The 17062-nt window shown below is 33.8% G+C and overlaps 1 protein-coding gene across 1 annotated transcript in view; it reads left to right on the top strand.

The window, feature by feature from the left end:
* Positions 1–13717, top strand: part of LOC123654954 (probable cytochrome P450 304a1) — a 31147-nt gene extending 17430 nt beyond the window's left edge. The window contains exons 3-9 of the mRNA XM_045590805.1: positions 6385–6557; positions 7522–7794; positions 9856–9973; positions 10674–10854; positions 11721–11838; positions 12527–12668; positions 12989–13717. Of these exons, the coding sequence (XP_045446761.1) occupies positions 6385–6557; positions 7522–7794; positions 9856–9973; positions 10674–10854; positions 11721–11838; positions 12527–12668; positions 12989–13173 (1190 nt within the window). The 3' untranslated portion in view covers positions 13174–13717. The remainder of the gene's footprint in view (positions 1–6384; positions 6558–7521; positions 7795–9855; positions 9974–10673; positions 10855–11720; positions 11839–12526; positions 12669–12988) is intronic.
* The last annotated feature ends 3345 nt before the right edge of the window (positions 13718–17062 follow it).

The raw sequence follows: 17062 nt of genomic DNA, 5'->3' as shown, positions 1-17062 counted from the left end.
TCGATATGGTGTTTACGCTCCGACAACTACAGGAGAAGAGTAGGGAGCAGAACATACCTCTGTTTGTGGCGTTCGTTGACCTGCAGGCCTAGCATGCACGCCACGACAAAATTTTGTCGACCCCTTTTCTCGTATTATCTCTCTATGTCTACAGTAGCTAACATGCGTGCACGCGATACTCTTCTCGTTACGTCAAGAAGAGATAATCATTAAATTTTAGTGATCTGTGATATTTATCTCTACGGAAGCTAACATGACATCGTAATTTTGTCGAATTTTGTCGTTTTAGGAAGAGAAACTTCTCGTCTTCAATATTATCGACGAGAAAGACGATAAATAAAAAATAAATAAAACGGGGTGCCTATTTTTTGTATACCATGGCGTTTCCCTATTATAATTATATAATTTCGGTATACGAAGAGCGGGAAATGCGAAAAGTCGAGTGAAGTGTGCCATATAATGACACAAAAAACGTATTTGCGCCCTGTTGCTTCTTATTCTAAATAATAATAATAATAATAATACTTTATTTTAGACCAAAGTATAAGTCCATATTGGGTTAGTACAACAAGACAAGACAACATTCAGAATAAAAAACAAAACAAAATTATATTAAAAAAATCAATAACTAAAAATAAAATTAAATAGAATAAAAGTAAAATCAATAATCAAAAAAAAAAATTCAAAAATTCAAAAAATTTTAAAAATTAAAAAAAAAAACAAACAATGCGTGATAGAATTACAATTATCTAATGTGCGACAAGATATAAAGCACAACACGAGCATATTGTTTTACATATATAATTAAATTCATTTACTTACGCCGTTTTATTTTCCATATTAGAGTTCTTTAAATTAGATATACACTTTTTATCTTAGCCAAAAGGCCGAGAACATTTTTAAATAAAACATGTGTCACTCGTTTGAAATTGGTCAATAACCTTGTAAATTCAACTGTACGACATAAGAAATAAGAATGATATTCAGTTGTGATTATGGTTGATAATGTTTCTCTACTCGACAAGGCGAAGTCTTCGGAAGAGAATTTTGTCTCTCGTAGTGCGCATGTTAGGGTAATCGAGAAAATACTCGATGTAGACATTATCTTTCTCTCTCGTCAAGAGATATCTCGTTGTATGCATGCTAGGCCGGCTGAATAAGGCTTTCGATACGGTTAGCAGAGATGGACTATATAACGTACTTGAAAGCATTGGGTGTCCATCAAAACTTCTGAGCCTGACGAAATGCTTCCATAAAGATATGAAAGGTTCTGTCATATTCAACGGAAACACATCCGGTCCGTTCGAGATGCGTAGAGGTGTACGACAGGGCTGCGTATTGGCTCCTACCCTGTTTGGTATATTCTTTTCATTACTCTTAAGAGAAGCGTTCGGCAATGACCAACAGGGTATCCATTTTTATACGATGACGGATGGGAAGCTCTATAACATCACAAAACTTCTCAAATCCAAGCGTAATCGCTAGGACATTTTTGTAGACAGTCTCTCATTTGCCGATGACGCAGCTTTTGTCGCTGACTCCGCTCTCGAGCTTCAGACCATATTGGACAGGTTCGCCCGGGCGTGTACACTGTTCTCAATGACGATAAATGCCAAAAAAACCGTTTTGATGGTGCAGGGAAGCACGAAAATACCGTAAATTACGTTGGATGGCGTGCCCCTGGCTGTCGTAAACAAGTTTGCGTATCTAGGGCCTACCGTGTCGAACAATCTCTCGCTTGATGTGGAGATCGATATTCGTATCGGCAAAGCGGCGACCACCTTCGGGCAGCTTAATACGAGAGTATGGAAAAACAAACATCTTACCACGCGTACCAAGATGATTGTCTATCAGGCATGCATCTTGAGTATTCTCTCTTACGGAACTGAAACCTGGACGACGTACGCGAAACAAGAACGTCGACTAAACGCCTTCCATATGCGCTGTCTTCGTAACATCTTGGGCATATCCTGGGAGGACAGAGTTACCAACGAGCGGGTCCTTAATATTGCACAGCTGCCTAGCTTCACAGCGTTACTCAAGCAGAAGCGGTTGCGTTGGCATGTGCATCGAATGGAGCCCTCGCGCCTGCCTCGGCGGATCTTGCTTGGTGCAAAACGTAACTTGGGGAGGCCCATGCTACGGTTTAAGGATTGCGCTAAACGAGATATGCACGCCTTTGGTATCGACCACCAAAACTGGGAAGCAGTTGCCGAGAATCGTGACGGATGGCGTAAAGTTGTTGTGGACGGACGCAAGGTACACGATCAAGCTTAGTTTGAGACTTTAGCGGCAAGAAGAACGCGACAACAACAAGCTTCTTCCGTCGCTGACACCACCCGGTTTACCTGCAAAGTTTGTCGCTCACGTATCGGCTTATTTAGTCACGAAAAGAGCTGTGCAATCAACTCAAGCTGACACTGTTTAAATCGTCTGCAACAGACGGATTGAGGCCTATGTATGTATATATATATATATATATATATATATATGTATATATAGAATATATATATATATCTATACATATATATATCTATACATATCATCATCATCTTCCTGCCCTTATCCCACTTATGTAGGGTCGGCACAACATGTTTTCCATGTTGTAATGTGATTTGGCTTGTATATTTTACGACCGGCCGCCTGCCTGACATCAACCCTCCTTGGGAAATTTAAGGTAAGAAGAAGGATAGGTGAGAAGGATTTATGTGAGAGAAGGATCTGGAGTTACGGATACCAGTGCCACGGATCACGGGGAGGGGTGTGTGACACTAGCAGCTAGAGTAGTCCGGGGTCGCGTACCCGTAGCGGTTCCAACTAGTTATCGGATAGATATCTAGTGGCCCCACCCTCTGGACTGCTCCGATGGAAATCTCCGAAACTATAAGACCTACAAACTTGAAATTTGGCAGAAAGGCTCCTTATATGACGTAGGCATCCGCTAATAACGGATTTTACGAAACTCGACCCCTAAGGGGGTAAAACAGGGGTTGGAAGTTTGTATGAAAGTCCTATGTTTTTTAAGTAAGAGACTTGAAATTTAAAATGTATGCTCTATAGATGATGAAAAGGTGTCCAAATAATGTATCTTTAGAAATCAACTCCCTTTTGGGGTTAAAACGGGGGATGGTAGGTTGACTCATTCATCACGAAATCTCCGAAACTATAACAGCTACTAACTTGAAATTGGGCAAATAGGTTTCTTTTAGGGCGTAAACATTCGTTGAGAACGGATTTTACGAAATTCGACCTTTAAGGGGATAAAATGGGGGTTGGAAGTTTGTATGAAAGTCCTATGTTATCAAGGTAAGAGACTTGAAATTTAAAATGTATACTCTATAGATGGTGAGGAAGTGTCCAAATAATACATCGTAATCTATATATATAAAAGAGAAAGGTCACTGACTCACTCATCACGAGAACTCAAAAACTGCTGGATGGTCCATCCATCCAAGATGGACAAAGATGAAATTTGGCAGGGAGGTAGATTATAGTTAGTAGACGTCCGCTAAGAACGGATTTTGCGATATTCCATTGCTAAGGGGGTTTAATTGGGGTTGATAGTTTGTATGAAATATATACAACAGCTATAAGTTCGCCTGATAAGTTATTTATACTGCAGCCTAAAAATAAAACTAAAAATGTGATGTATAGAGAGGTTTTATAAAAATAACTAGTAAATTATACCAAATTGTGCCTTTGAAAAAGTTACTCAGAGTGATAAGCATTTCAAGTGACTGAAATAAAAAAAAAAAAATTTGCGTTAAGCATCTTAATAGTAATGCATATCTTCATAACCACGCGGGCGTAGTCGCGGGCAACAGTTAGTGTATTATAAAATCTTTCACTGTTCAAGCTTCTCGACTTTGGAATTCTTTACCCTTGCATATTAGACGTGTACAATCGCTTTCCATTTTTAAAAAGGCTGTCAGGAAGCATTTTCTTGATATTCAACGTGAATAAAATTATATATATGTTACATTTAATTATATCTATGTATGTTTGTATGTATATGTTTGTGTACGTATATGTTTATGTATGTGTATTTATGTATTTATGTATATATGCATATATGTATGTATGTATGTATGTATGTATGTATGTATGTATGTATGTGTGTATGTACGTACGTATGTATGTATTTATGTTTGTGTGTATGTGTGTATGTATGTAAATAAATAAATATATTCAAACGTTTATGTCTCAATTTGTACTCCTACACTGACACAATGCCATCCCCTCTGCCCCTAGGTTGCCTGGAAGAGATCGCTTTTCAGCGATAAAGCCGCCCTTTGTGCCTGATGATACTCTGTTTAAGTCCATAATATGTATTATTTCTGTTTTGGTGTACAATAAAGTGTATTGTTATGTTATGTTATGTTATAAAACAAAGTCCCCAAAAGCGTATGTGATCGATTCCCTCAAAATCTACTGAACGGATTTTCATGCGGTTTCACCAATGGAGAGAGGGCTTCAAGAGAAAGGTTTACGGAACGGCTAAGTCGATTTTGATGAGAGTTTCACTAGAGAGTTGGAAGTTTGCCGGGAAAACTTTGTGATAAACTGATTTCAACGCGGGCGAAGCCGCGGGCAGAGCTAGTATATATATATATATGGAATCTGAATCTCGGAAACGGCTCCAACGATTTTCATAAAATTTAGTATATAGGAGGTTTCGGGGAAGATAAATCCATCTAGCTAGGATACATTTTTAGAAAATGTCGTTTTATCCCTGTTTTTAGGGAGTGAAAAAATATCGTTAGAATACGAAGCTAAATTTCGCATCTGTCAATTTAGTTGCAATAGCTGGGTGGGAAATCGGCCCCGAAGCCTCCGGTCCCGAGAAGATCATGGTTCAAATCCCCATGTCCCTGATCAATTATTTTTTCTTTTTTTTTCCTAATTGCACTCGTTATTTTTTATTTAAATAGGCAGTTCTTATTTTTTATAATTATGTCGGTAAAATCGAAAAATATTATTCATATTTTATCATTATTATTTTTTAATTGTTTTTTATTTTTGATTTTTTATATTTTTTATTATTGTCGGTATAAAATATTATTCATATTTTCATCATCATCATCATCATTCCAGCCTATTGCAGTCCACTGCTGGACATTGGCCTCCACAAGTTCGCGCCAAAAATGCGTGAACTCATGTGTTGTCATGATATTTTATTAATATGTAATTCGTATTTAAATATGATTTTCAAAAACAAAACACGATTTGTTAGAGCGCCTATCAGTTTTTGAGGAGCAATTACTCTCAATCTTGTAATCGACTTCAATTACATCGACAAGTAATACAATGTAGGTAGACGAAAAAATAGTCAAGAAATACGCATTATCAAAGATTACTCAAAAAGTTGTAATCAGACCTCGATGAAATATGACCACATTATAAACATCGGTTTTCGATTAAGTTAAAAATCATCAAAATCGGTACAACCAGTAAAAAGTTATGTGGATTTTCGAGAGTTTCCCTAGATTTCTCTGGGATCCCATCATCAGATCCTGGTTCCCTTATCATGGTACCAACACACCAGGGATATCTCCTTTCCAACAAAAAAATAATTATCAAAATCTTTTCATAAACGACGAAGTTATCCCCGAACATACATTAAATATCGGTCGAATTGAGTAACCTCCTCCTTTTTTGAAGTCGGTTAAAAAAGACTTCATCCAAACCGGCAGCGAATCATTTTAACTCTCTCTACTCTCTACTACTAATCTTTCACGATTTACTAAAAATACCGAGCTGAGCTCAGTCACCCAGGTACTTAGAATAAAATGTAAGTAAAAAAAACTCATAATAAAGAGTTAATCTCTTGTTTAGTTGGCCTAAAACTTATTATCTTAAAAATACAATAAACAAAAATAACGTGTAAGCAAGTAACGTGTTGATAGTATAACAGAATGTTTTTTTATAATATTACTAGCTGACCTGGCGAACTTCGTATCACCTTATTTTTTTCTGAAATATAATAATAACATAATATATCAAAATAAAATATAGCCTATCTTTTAAGTTGGATCGAACTGCACACGGTGTGCAAATTTGACTAAAATCGGTTAAGTAGTTTAGGAGTCCATTGAGGACAAACATTGTGACACGAGATTTATATATATTAAGATTATATCTATTGTAATATTAACCTATGATCATTACAACCGAATCACGTGTTCATTTCGTTTTATTCCTGACTCGTTTTTTGGAATTTTATTCAAATTTATTAAAGGATTCCGATTTACTATCGTCTAATGATATTAATATTTATTCGGAGTCTAGATTTAAATTCAAGATTTTGCACCATATTTCTCCTACACAGAAGAGGAATGAAATTTCATATGTCCTTTGACAAACCAATTATCTGATTACTTACAGGTATTTTCTTCACTGATGGATACTTCTGGCATGTCCAGAGACGATTCTCACTAAGGTACTTGAGAGACTACGGTTTTGGAAGGAGAGATAATAGACTCGAGGCCGTATTAGCTCATGAGATTCAAGAAATGATCGATATGGCGCGCAACGGACCGAAATATTTTGGCGAAAAGGTACAATTCTTCGCTAACTTCCTTACTGATGAAACATGAAATTTCTAATACTCGTAACCAAAATCCACCAAAGAGATAATTATGTCCAAATTTTCGTGATGTTTTATATTAAATGTACTCTAAATAATAAAACCTGTGATTCAAACGGTTTTTACTTTTAGTAAAGAATAAAATTAGGTATTTAGTTCGTTACGTTTAAGATTTTGAGGAGGATAAAAAGCATTACATTCTCAAATTATTATTAAATATTATTACTTCCAAATTTCTAAAATTTAATATTGCAATACAAAAGGATAATCCAATGACCCCAACGTGATTTGAACACGCAACTTTTTGATCTGATCAATCCAATTTTAAAATGTTAAGTCTAGTTGTTTGTCTGTTGTCTCAATGTTAAGTCTATGTTAAGTCATTTTGTACTGTCATAAAGTTTGGATTTATAAAATTGAATTATTAAAGCGCTAGTCTTATTAATATGAAGTTTAAAATGTAAATACAGTCAGCTGACTCTTATATATATTATAGACTAGCTGTGCACGCGACTTCGTCCGCGTGGAATAGTAACTAAATGATCAACGTGATTCTTTAAATTGGCATAGCTTTTTTATTTATGAACCGATTGACATGAAACAAACACTAAATGTTAAGATAAGCTAGCCACAATATATTAATAAAAACCACATCTATATCGGATAAGCCGTTTCTGAGATTAGCGTACACAGAAGCACAGACACACAGACAAATAGACAAAAATTCTGACAATCATTGTTTTGAGTGTTATTTGCATTGATAAAGGTCCTAATAATATTTTTTTTCATTTATCTTAAATGTACAGACAGCGAACCGTTACATTTTTATTATATGTATAATTGATAGTTTACAGAAACCAGTCATTATAATATGAGGTGAGGTCATAAGCTTCTTAAGCTTTAAAAAAAGACATAAATGATAATAAATATTTTAGGAAATCGTAAAAGGAGATCTCATATATCTTCAAGACTTCTTTGCTGTACCTTTCATCAATGGTCTCTTGCATATTTTCAATGGCACGATTGTACCGAGACCTGAATACCACACCTTATGGAAATTGGCTCGCAAAACCTTACTGTTTCAACGAGGCTCAAATGATTTAGGTGGTGCCTTATCCCTGACTCCTTGGCTTAAAGACATAATGCCTAATTACAGCGGATTTGCGGGCCTTTGGGAAGGAAGTCATTACATGTTAAATTATTTTCACGTAAGTACTTCTTTCAATTATCAATAAATTATAAAGATGAGCGATATTTTTTTTATGTGGCCATTTTTCATGGCCATCCACTCTTAAGAGTGAGCCTGTGAGTCTCTTTTTACGAAAAATACTTTTTATTGTAACTATAAAATAAGATTAAAACCATGTGTTTTAAAATATTAATAATTCTATATGGTACGTCAAATTAAATATCTTAAACTAATCATTACGCACATAAAGATTATCAAAGTCAAAGGTTATATTTCAAAAATTATACAAATAGTAAATTATCTTTAGGGAATTAAAAATAAAGAATAAATTAATATGTCCTTGAAGTACTATTAGGGGCCTCAACAATATTTGGTTTTCAAAAATATTTTGAAATATAATTGTGTTTGCTGGCAAACGAAACTAACCGACTTCAATTAGATTGACAAACAATACAACGTAGGTAGACGAAAAAATAGTCAAATAAATAAGCATTATCAAAGATTACTCCAAAAGTTGTAATCAGATCTCAATGAAATTTAAATGTGACCACATGATAAACATCGACTCTCGATTAAATTAAAAATCATCAAAATCGGTTACTAAACGACGAAGTTATCCCCGAACACACACATATATATATATAAATACGGTCGAATTGTGTAACCTCCTCCTTTTTTGAAGTCGGTTAGTAAAATAAATAAATTATGTTATTTTTTATTTATTCTCATTTTCAATGTCAATTTTAAAATTAATTTAATTGGCAATGCAATGTGTTAATCATACTTCAGTTATATTACAAATGAAAGATGAATTTGATCAATAATAATTTTTACATATTACTAATTATTATTTTTTTCTTTTAAATTGTATTTTAAATTAATTTAATTTAAATGACACACACACACACACACACACACACATTTCAGCCTATCGCAATCCACTGCTGGACATAGGCTTCCACAAATTCGCGCCAAAAATGGCGCGAACTTATGTGGTTTGCCCATTGTCACCACGCTGGGCAGGCGGGTTGGTGACCGCAGGGCTGGCTTTGTAGCACCGAAGACGCTGCTGTCCGTCTACGGCCTGTGTATTTCAAAGGCAGCAGTTGGATGGTTATCCCGCCATCGATCGGCTTTTTAAGTTCCAAGGTGGTATTGGAACTGTGTTATCCCTTAGTCGCCTCTTACGACACCCACGGGAAGAGAGAATGTGGTCGTTAAGTCTTTACTGCCGTAGCCATACAGCTTAATTAAAATGAAAATTAAACTTAATTTAAATTAAATTAAACAGTTTCATTTGATTTCATTGATTTTGTTGTTTTAATTTTAGTTTTATTGTAAAAAAAGAGTAGTTCTGTTGAATGTATATATAATGTTCTGTTATCTATAATAATATTATAAAGAGGTAAAGTTTATAACTTTGTTTGTATGTAGGGGGTAATCTTCGCAAATACTGATCCGATCATGAAAATTCTTTTACTAACAGAAAGCTACACTATTCGGGAGTGACATAGGCTATAGTTTATTGTAATTGAACAAAAAATTCAGTAAATAAGAAAAAATCAAAATTTAATATCAAAATGGTAAATAAACTAGCGCCACCTATCGCTATTAGAAAACAATTTATTAGACTTTCGACGTTATTAATTTAGTCTAATTTTAGTCTATCGACGACGTTTTCTCGATTTTTGATTGATGGCATTGGAGCAACATATTATTAATTTATTTAAGTGCTATAAAATTTGTTCTTTAAAGTATGTTATTTGGGTAATATAATAATAATTAACACCCAACGAAGTGGGCCCGGGTCGGCTAGTATGTATATATAGTTGAATTCTGTTAATTGTATTTTTTATATTTGTGTCTTAAATTCGCAAGAAATATATATTTTTATTTTTATTTATTTGTATATATTTCATTGATTCGTGCATATACTTATGGTTTCTCAAGAAGTTTTGCTTCACCGTGCAAGATGTAGTTTTTAGATTAAAGTAATTTAAATGTGTGTTTTTGTTTTAGAGTCTGATGTTTAGTAAAAGATTCGTTTAAACTTGCTTCATATATAATTTTTATGTTGCAGGATCTCATAAAAAATATATCCAAAACTCAAGATGATACGCACGATCGTAATTTTATAGATATTTATTTACGGAAAATTAAAGAGGAACAGAAAACTGGTAAACGCACGACGTTTTCAGGTAAAATCAAATATATAAGCCATTTCTAAATTGTGGTTGCTTGTTAACGAAGAAAACCGAGTTCAATTACATGGACCACGCTGTTAAAAATATATGTGAAATCACAAGTTTAAAAAAACCATAGTTTAGTAAAATTACAAACTAATGTATACCAATGCAGACTTATAATACAATTCCAGTAATTTTTCAAAACATGGTAATAATTATAATCACAAAGATACGTTGTACTTTTACACATTTTATGTATAAACCACACACGTATTGTAATTTTCCAAAATAGTTTTCTTAACCTAATGCCTAAATGTCGCTACTAGATGGCGTTCTAGAAATAAATTTTAACGATTTTAAATAAACTCTATGCATTGCTTTAAACACATTAAAGAAATTACAAAGTACTATTTAACAAAGAAAGCAATAATATTTTATTACATACAAATTGTTTTACTTCTATCTCAAATAATATTTTGACGACGCGTTAGGGCAACTGTAACAGCACGGGCTTATGGCTGTTGCGGGTTCGACCCCAGCATATAACACATCGTAATAGCCATACAGATGTTTGCCGTGGTCGTGCCGGCAAACGTGTGACCACGGGAATCGAACACAAGAGTTATTTTATAATTATGTTTCCGGAAACCCGAAACTGGAGAAAAACCTAGTAGGGCTATGATTTCAAAGCGTTTGTTTATTTATCTTTCAGAGCATCAACTAGAACTAACTCTTACGGATTACGCTTTCCCAGCCGCGACCGCTACACAATCGGTTTTGACATTATTGTTAGAAAGAATCCTCCTCGATCCACAGATTCAAGATAAAATACACGAAGAGATCGATCGAGTAGTGGGACGTGATCGCCTTCCAACTCTAGATGACAGGCAAAAGTACAAAGACCTTTTTTGCTTGATAATTTCTCTTGCGTTGAGTTTTGACGTCTATGGCGATATGCTAAGTACACTTTGAAAGTTATGTTTCGCTAGTTTAATTTATTAACATGTTCATGACAGATACAATATCATATTTATGATCATAGTGTGAAGTTTACTTTTTAAGAATACTGACGGCATTAAAAGACGTTTTATTGTTACTATCCTCTTACGATATTCACACACTTATTTACTATTAGACATTATGATGTTTTATGTTCATTTTGTGCTGTGCATAGGTGCTGTGTGGCTACGGCACTAAAGAATTTAGCCACCCCCTCTCTTCCCGTGGGTGTCGTAAGAGACGACTAAGGGATAACAAGGTTCCAGAACCACCTTGGAACTTAAGAAGCCGACCGATGGCGGGATAACCATCCAACTGCTGGCTTTGAAATACACAGGCCGAAGACGGGCAGCAGCGTCTTCGGTGCGACAAAGCCAGTACTGCGGTCACCAACCCGCCTGCCCAGCGTGGTGACTATGGGCAAAACACATGAGTTCACGTTATTTTTGGCGTAAACTTGTGGAGGCCTATGTCCAGCAGTGGACTGTATAGGCTGTAATGATTGATTGATGATTGATGTTCATTTTTATTCTTTTGATATCCATCTGATACGTTGACCTGTAACAAATGCATTATTTTTTAACAAATGCTTTCACTCTATGACTCGTAAAGTAATGCCTTTGTTTCAATTTCTTAAAAACTATTGTCTCATACAATAAAAATATAACAAAATCTAATTTACAAAGTAATAAAATAATATTCAACAGTAATATTATTAAAGTCTTGTGAAAATAGTAAAATCTGTAAATTATTTTAACAGCATGCCTTATACAGAAGCTTGCATTCGAGAAATAATGAGGTACGAGACATTAGTTCCAATGGGAGTACCGCACCGTGCTATGAAAGACACGAAAATAGATGGCTATGACATCCCCGAGGTAACCATATAAGAATCTAGTAAACATAAAAACGTAAACTTAAAAATTTACATTTACAAATCCACTACAGTATCTAACCGGTCTTAATCATACATCATACAAATAACGGTCATACAATATATACAATTATTTTATCGAGATTTTCGAAATGAGTGCAAATAGGTTCGCATTTTATTAAGAACTAGCTGTGCCCGCAACTTCGTCCGCGTGGAATTTAACTAAAAAGTTATTTTTCAGTCTGTAGTTTTTTTCTTAAATAAATAAATTTCCAAAATAAAAGTAGCTAAGTTACTCCTTATTACGTCAGCTATCAGCCAGTGAAAGTCCCGTCAAAATCGGTCCAGCCGTTTTAGAGATTAGCCGGAACAAACAGACAGGCAGACAGACAAAATTTTTAAAAAATATTTTTTCGGCATATGTACCGTGTATACATCCATACGCATTTAGTAAAAAGCGGTTATTTTAATATAACATACAGACACTCCAATTTTATTTATTTGTATAGATGTATAGATTTTATCATTTAATTAATAATAATCTAATATAATAAAATAAACAAAATATATTAATATAATTTTAAATGTAATAATACAACCGGGTGGCTTTTTTTGATAGTTGAGAAGCCACTAATTACATTTTCGTGACATAAGTAGTCCTACACTTCATAATATTTGATTATATATTTTAGAATACAGCTGTGTTTTTCAATTACTTAAGTCTACACCACGACAGGGAGATATGGGGAGACCCTGAGAACTTTAGACCAGAACGTTTTATAGAAAACGGAATGTTACAGCTATCTAAAGACAAATCTCTACCTTTTGGTGCCGGTAAGTTCAATAAGAAAATGCACTGAAGTTTTTGTCGCTTTGACTCGAAGTAAAACGTATATTTTATGAAATTTTATATGCATTTTGGGTAGTTCTGAGAATCGAACAATATCTATTTTTTATACCCATTAAAATAATAAGAGTGACCCAAGTACATATTTTTATTTCTTTGACAATTTTTTATTTTATTTTATTATGATTTGCCATTGAAAAATACATACAATCCTAAATTTATAACACCAACGTCTATTTTTAATAGCGTTTAGCGGTAAGACAACGTTTGCCGGGTCAGCTAGTAAGATCAGAAAATTGTATTTCAGGTAAAAGGCTCTGCGCTGGTGAAACTTACGCCCGGCAGACGATGTTCCAAACGTTCGCGGCATTCATGCAAGCGTTCACAATCTCCACAGCTGATGGCAAACCTCTTAAGAAACCTTTTCGAAAAATTCAAGGCATTATTACTACAGTACCTGAGTTCTGGCTGAGAGTTACTCCTAGATATTAAAATAGAGCAGGGTTACGAGGCAGGATCCTTTATGGGAGTATACCCGTAAAAAATTTTGATATGCCCAAACGACGATTAAAGTGTTACTTTTTTTATTTTACTTCAAAAAAGGACGGGACTCTCAATACGGCTGTATTCATTTTACGTGTGTCTTACCTCAGAACTTTTTATTAGGTGGACCGATTTCGATCTTTTTTTAAACGAAAATTGAAGTTTGTCGTGTGCTTTCATTTAAATTTTTTAACATTTTTTTCGTCTATCTAAGTTGTATGCTAGCTGGTCACTGTAGTTGAAGTCGTTTAATTTTTCGTTTGCGAATTAACACAATTATAATGAAACCATTGGTGAAAGTTACTTAGAAAATGCAATAAAACAATCTTAATAACAAAATGTCTTGATTATATCATTGACATTTTGGTCACATTTGGTGGTTGGTTTTGAACTATTCAAGAACATTAAATGCCACTCTATTACTACTACACAGATAAAAATATTTATCATATATTGTTTTCTAATGTTTACGTGAATATAATTCATTATAATGAAACAACTTTTCACGGTTTACTGTGGTTGCTGTAAAGTATCCGAAACGTTGGGCATCTAAAAAAATAATAAACCGCGATAAAGTCGGAAAAAGTAGTTTCATTAAAATATTTATATTAATAACAAATCCCGGATATGTTACTATAAATATTTTATCATTTCTATTTAATCATTTATATTTAATAATAATAACATAAGGATAGCACTAAATGTTTACCTATGATTAAATAATATTAAAATGTGAAACGTATGTGAAGTACACAGTTTTTTTATACTATGTTTTAACATTTTACGTTTTTAAATACTGCTTAAAATAAATGTTTCATACACTTAAGGTCAATTTTATTTTTTATTTTTTGTAATCAGCATTAATATACTGTATACCTACCCAAAGATTGTCTGGAAGAAATCGCTCTCAGCGATAAAACCGACTTTGTACATCTTTCTTTGTATGCATCACTTTTTTGTAATGTTTCTTTATGGTGTACAATAAAGAGTATTTATTGTTGTTATTACTATACAGCTAAAAGATCTATATTATCTATTTTTATTATACATGTCCATGTGTTTTGATAAATTTACAGTAAGTGTTTATATATATGTCGAGGACAGTCTTAACTGTGGCATAATCGAGCAGACAAACTACGTCGTCAATGCCACAATCCTCGTTTTAATGATTTTCACAAATCGCTTCTTAATCGTGCCATGCGTCGTCTTGTTCTCTTGAACGCTTAGTGCGACAGTGTAGCCACTTGCCAGCCTCCGACAGTGTCGCCACTTGCCAGCCTCCGACAGTGTTGCCCGCCACAGGACGCCGCGCCAAACTTCCTTTTTTCGTTCTGAAATAATGACTATCTCCGACATATACATAATTATGTCATTTAATATAACTTTTCAAATTACGTAAATCAATATACAAATTCGAAATTAGGTCTGAATAGTCATAAGGTTTCCTATTTCCATATAAGAAAATTTTTGTAGATATGTAAGCACTATTTTTCATACTCTATATTTATTATTAAGGCGGTAAATATCTAAAACTTTATTCAATTTATTATTTAAATATGGACCTAAGAAGACATAGAATTTTCTTATCAAGGTAGTCTTAAATATATTTGTGTCGACTGAAAATTTCTTCCATCTAGTTACGTTCTCTGCGTCGCGCGTCGTTAATGGACTATGCTGCTTCATAATTGTTGCTTAAATAAATATCTGTCTTACCGTAAGGACCTAGCAGTTATGATAAAGTTGTGATGTTGAGTACAGAAAAAAGTTTATATGTAGCTACTCTGAAATGACACGTTGTGAAATGTCAATTTTTGTAACACCGTTTTATTTGACCGTCCCCAAGCTAGTATGTATTTTAAGTACATAAAAATAACTCGAGTTATCGTAGAAAGATATGTTTACCAGCAGTATTATTTTACCATATTAAAAATCATTTAGATGCTCTATGAATCGTCTCTAGAATTTACTAATAAATAACGCTATGGGTCTACCTTGGTCGTATACCCAAAAATAAATAAAAAATTAATGAATTATGCTAATTGGATCCGTTATCTTAAAATATATATATATATATATATATATATATATATATATATATATATATATATATATATATATATATACATAAACATAAAAACATCTATGTAAGATACGATAAACAAAATATTTTTGTCAATAATCTCAATACTCAAAAACATCACTAGCCTTGTTGGCTTTTTATTTAAATGAACTGAAATAAACAATGTTTTAAGTTTAATAATATCTTACATTCTGGTCACGAAAAGATCATTCAACTGTATAAAATATTATTAAACTTTTTATCATAATAAAACAAACTTATTATAAAATTTATTGTTGTGTTGTTATACTATACAATCAGCTTCCGTTCGCTTTCCTGTGATAAGTGTTTTTTTTTAATGATAAATTAATTGTTTTTTTTTTTTGTCCAGTAGTCCTATATACAGAGATAGACAGAATATGAAAAAATAAAACATAGCATCATTAGAGAAGAAAGAGATAACTAAAGAATAAATAAAAAGTGTCGTAAGCTACTTAACATACACTTAAATTCCCAAAATAAAAACCAAAAAAAAAACTTGATTCAAATAGGCTGCAAAAACACTTTCGAATCATCATTTTAGAAATATAAAATTGTAAGCGGTTATTATATTTAAAAGTGGAGCTACCACTGATTCGAAATGCAGATTCTGTAAAGAAGACTCTGCAAAAAACTATGCAGTTACTCTTTTGAAAATAAGATATAAATTGTGTTGTAGTACAAAATTTATAATATATTGCATGAAATACAGCGTCACTAAGTCCACACATCTTTATCATCCGTGTTAATGCTGCAATGAATAATAAAATTTATCTATTAATTTATTTTTAATAAGCACTTTAACGACGCGTTGGCGCAACGGTCACAGCACTGGTCTGTGGCTGTTGCGCTGGCGGTTGCGGGTTCGATCCCCGCACATGATCAACATTTGTATTGGCCATATAGATGTTTGTCGTGATCTGGGTGTTTGTACAGTCCTTGTGGGTCTACCCACCGTGCCTCGGAGAGCACGTTAAACCGTCGGTCCGGTCATCAATCATGTACACCTGATAGCGATTGTTACTCATAGTAGGGAATATATCCGCCAACTCGCATTGGAGCACCGTGGTGGATTAAGTTCTGATCCTTTGACTATATGGAAAAAGAGGCCTATGCCCAGCAGCGGGATACTACAGGCTGAAGCATAAAAACTTTAAATTTATGTTGAGACAGTTGTAAAATTGTTTGTGGGATTTCATTACCCATACGAATATCATAACCCAAAAAGGAAACGTTTACTTTGCGCAGTCGAAAACTTGAAGTTACAATTTTGTTATTCCTTCTCGTGTTTACTTTGCGATTATTTATATCAAGATAATCAATATTCTTGTGAATATACATAATATTACAATAAATATATTGCGACGCAATTGTTAATATGTTTAGCTTATGAAAAACAAGGTACGTAAGGTAGGTTATCAAAAACAAAGGTATAACACGTACGCTGGTCCAGCTCTGCTTTACTGTTTCGGTGTAATAAGCTACAAAAAGAGTGACCCAAATAAAACAGACGTCAATTTCCGATAAAAAAAACGTTTATTTGAAAGAATTTATCTCATATTCTTTTTATGTTTTTGAAGTAAAACTTTTTTACGCACGCTTGACTTGGAGATTAAGCTGGTGAATGCGTGACGAAAGTGTTACGAAAAGTGCGATCCAAGGCTCAGGCGATCAGGCGAGGCCAGCGGAGGAAGAGAGAAAAGTGCAAACACACATTTTCTTTTTCCCTTTATATCATAG

This window comes from Melitaea cinxia, chromosome 7 (genome assembly GCF_905220565.1).
Source record: "Melitaea cinxia chromosome 7, ilMelCinx1.1, whole genome shotgun sequence".
Taxonomy (NCBI): domain Eukaryota; kingdom Metazoa; phylum Arthropoda; class Insecta; order Lepidoptera; family Nymphalidae; genus Melitaea; species Melitaea cinxia.
This window is presented reverse-complemented; position numbering and strand designations above follow the sequence as displayed.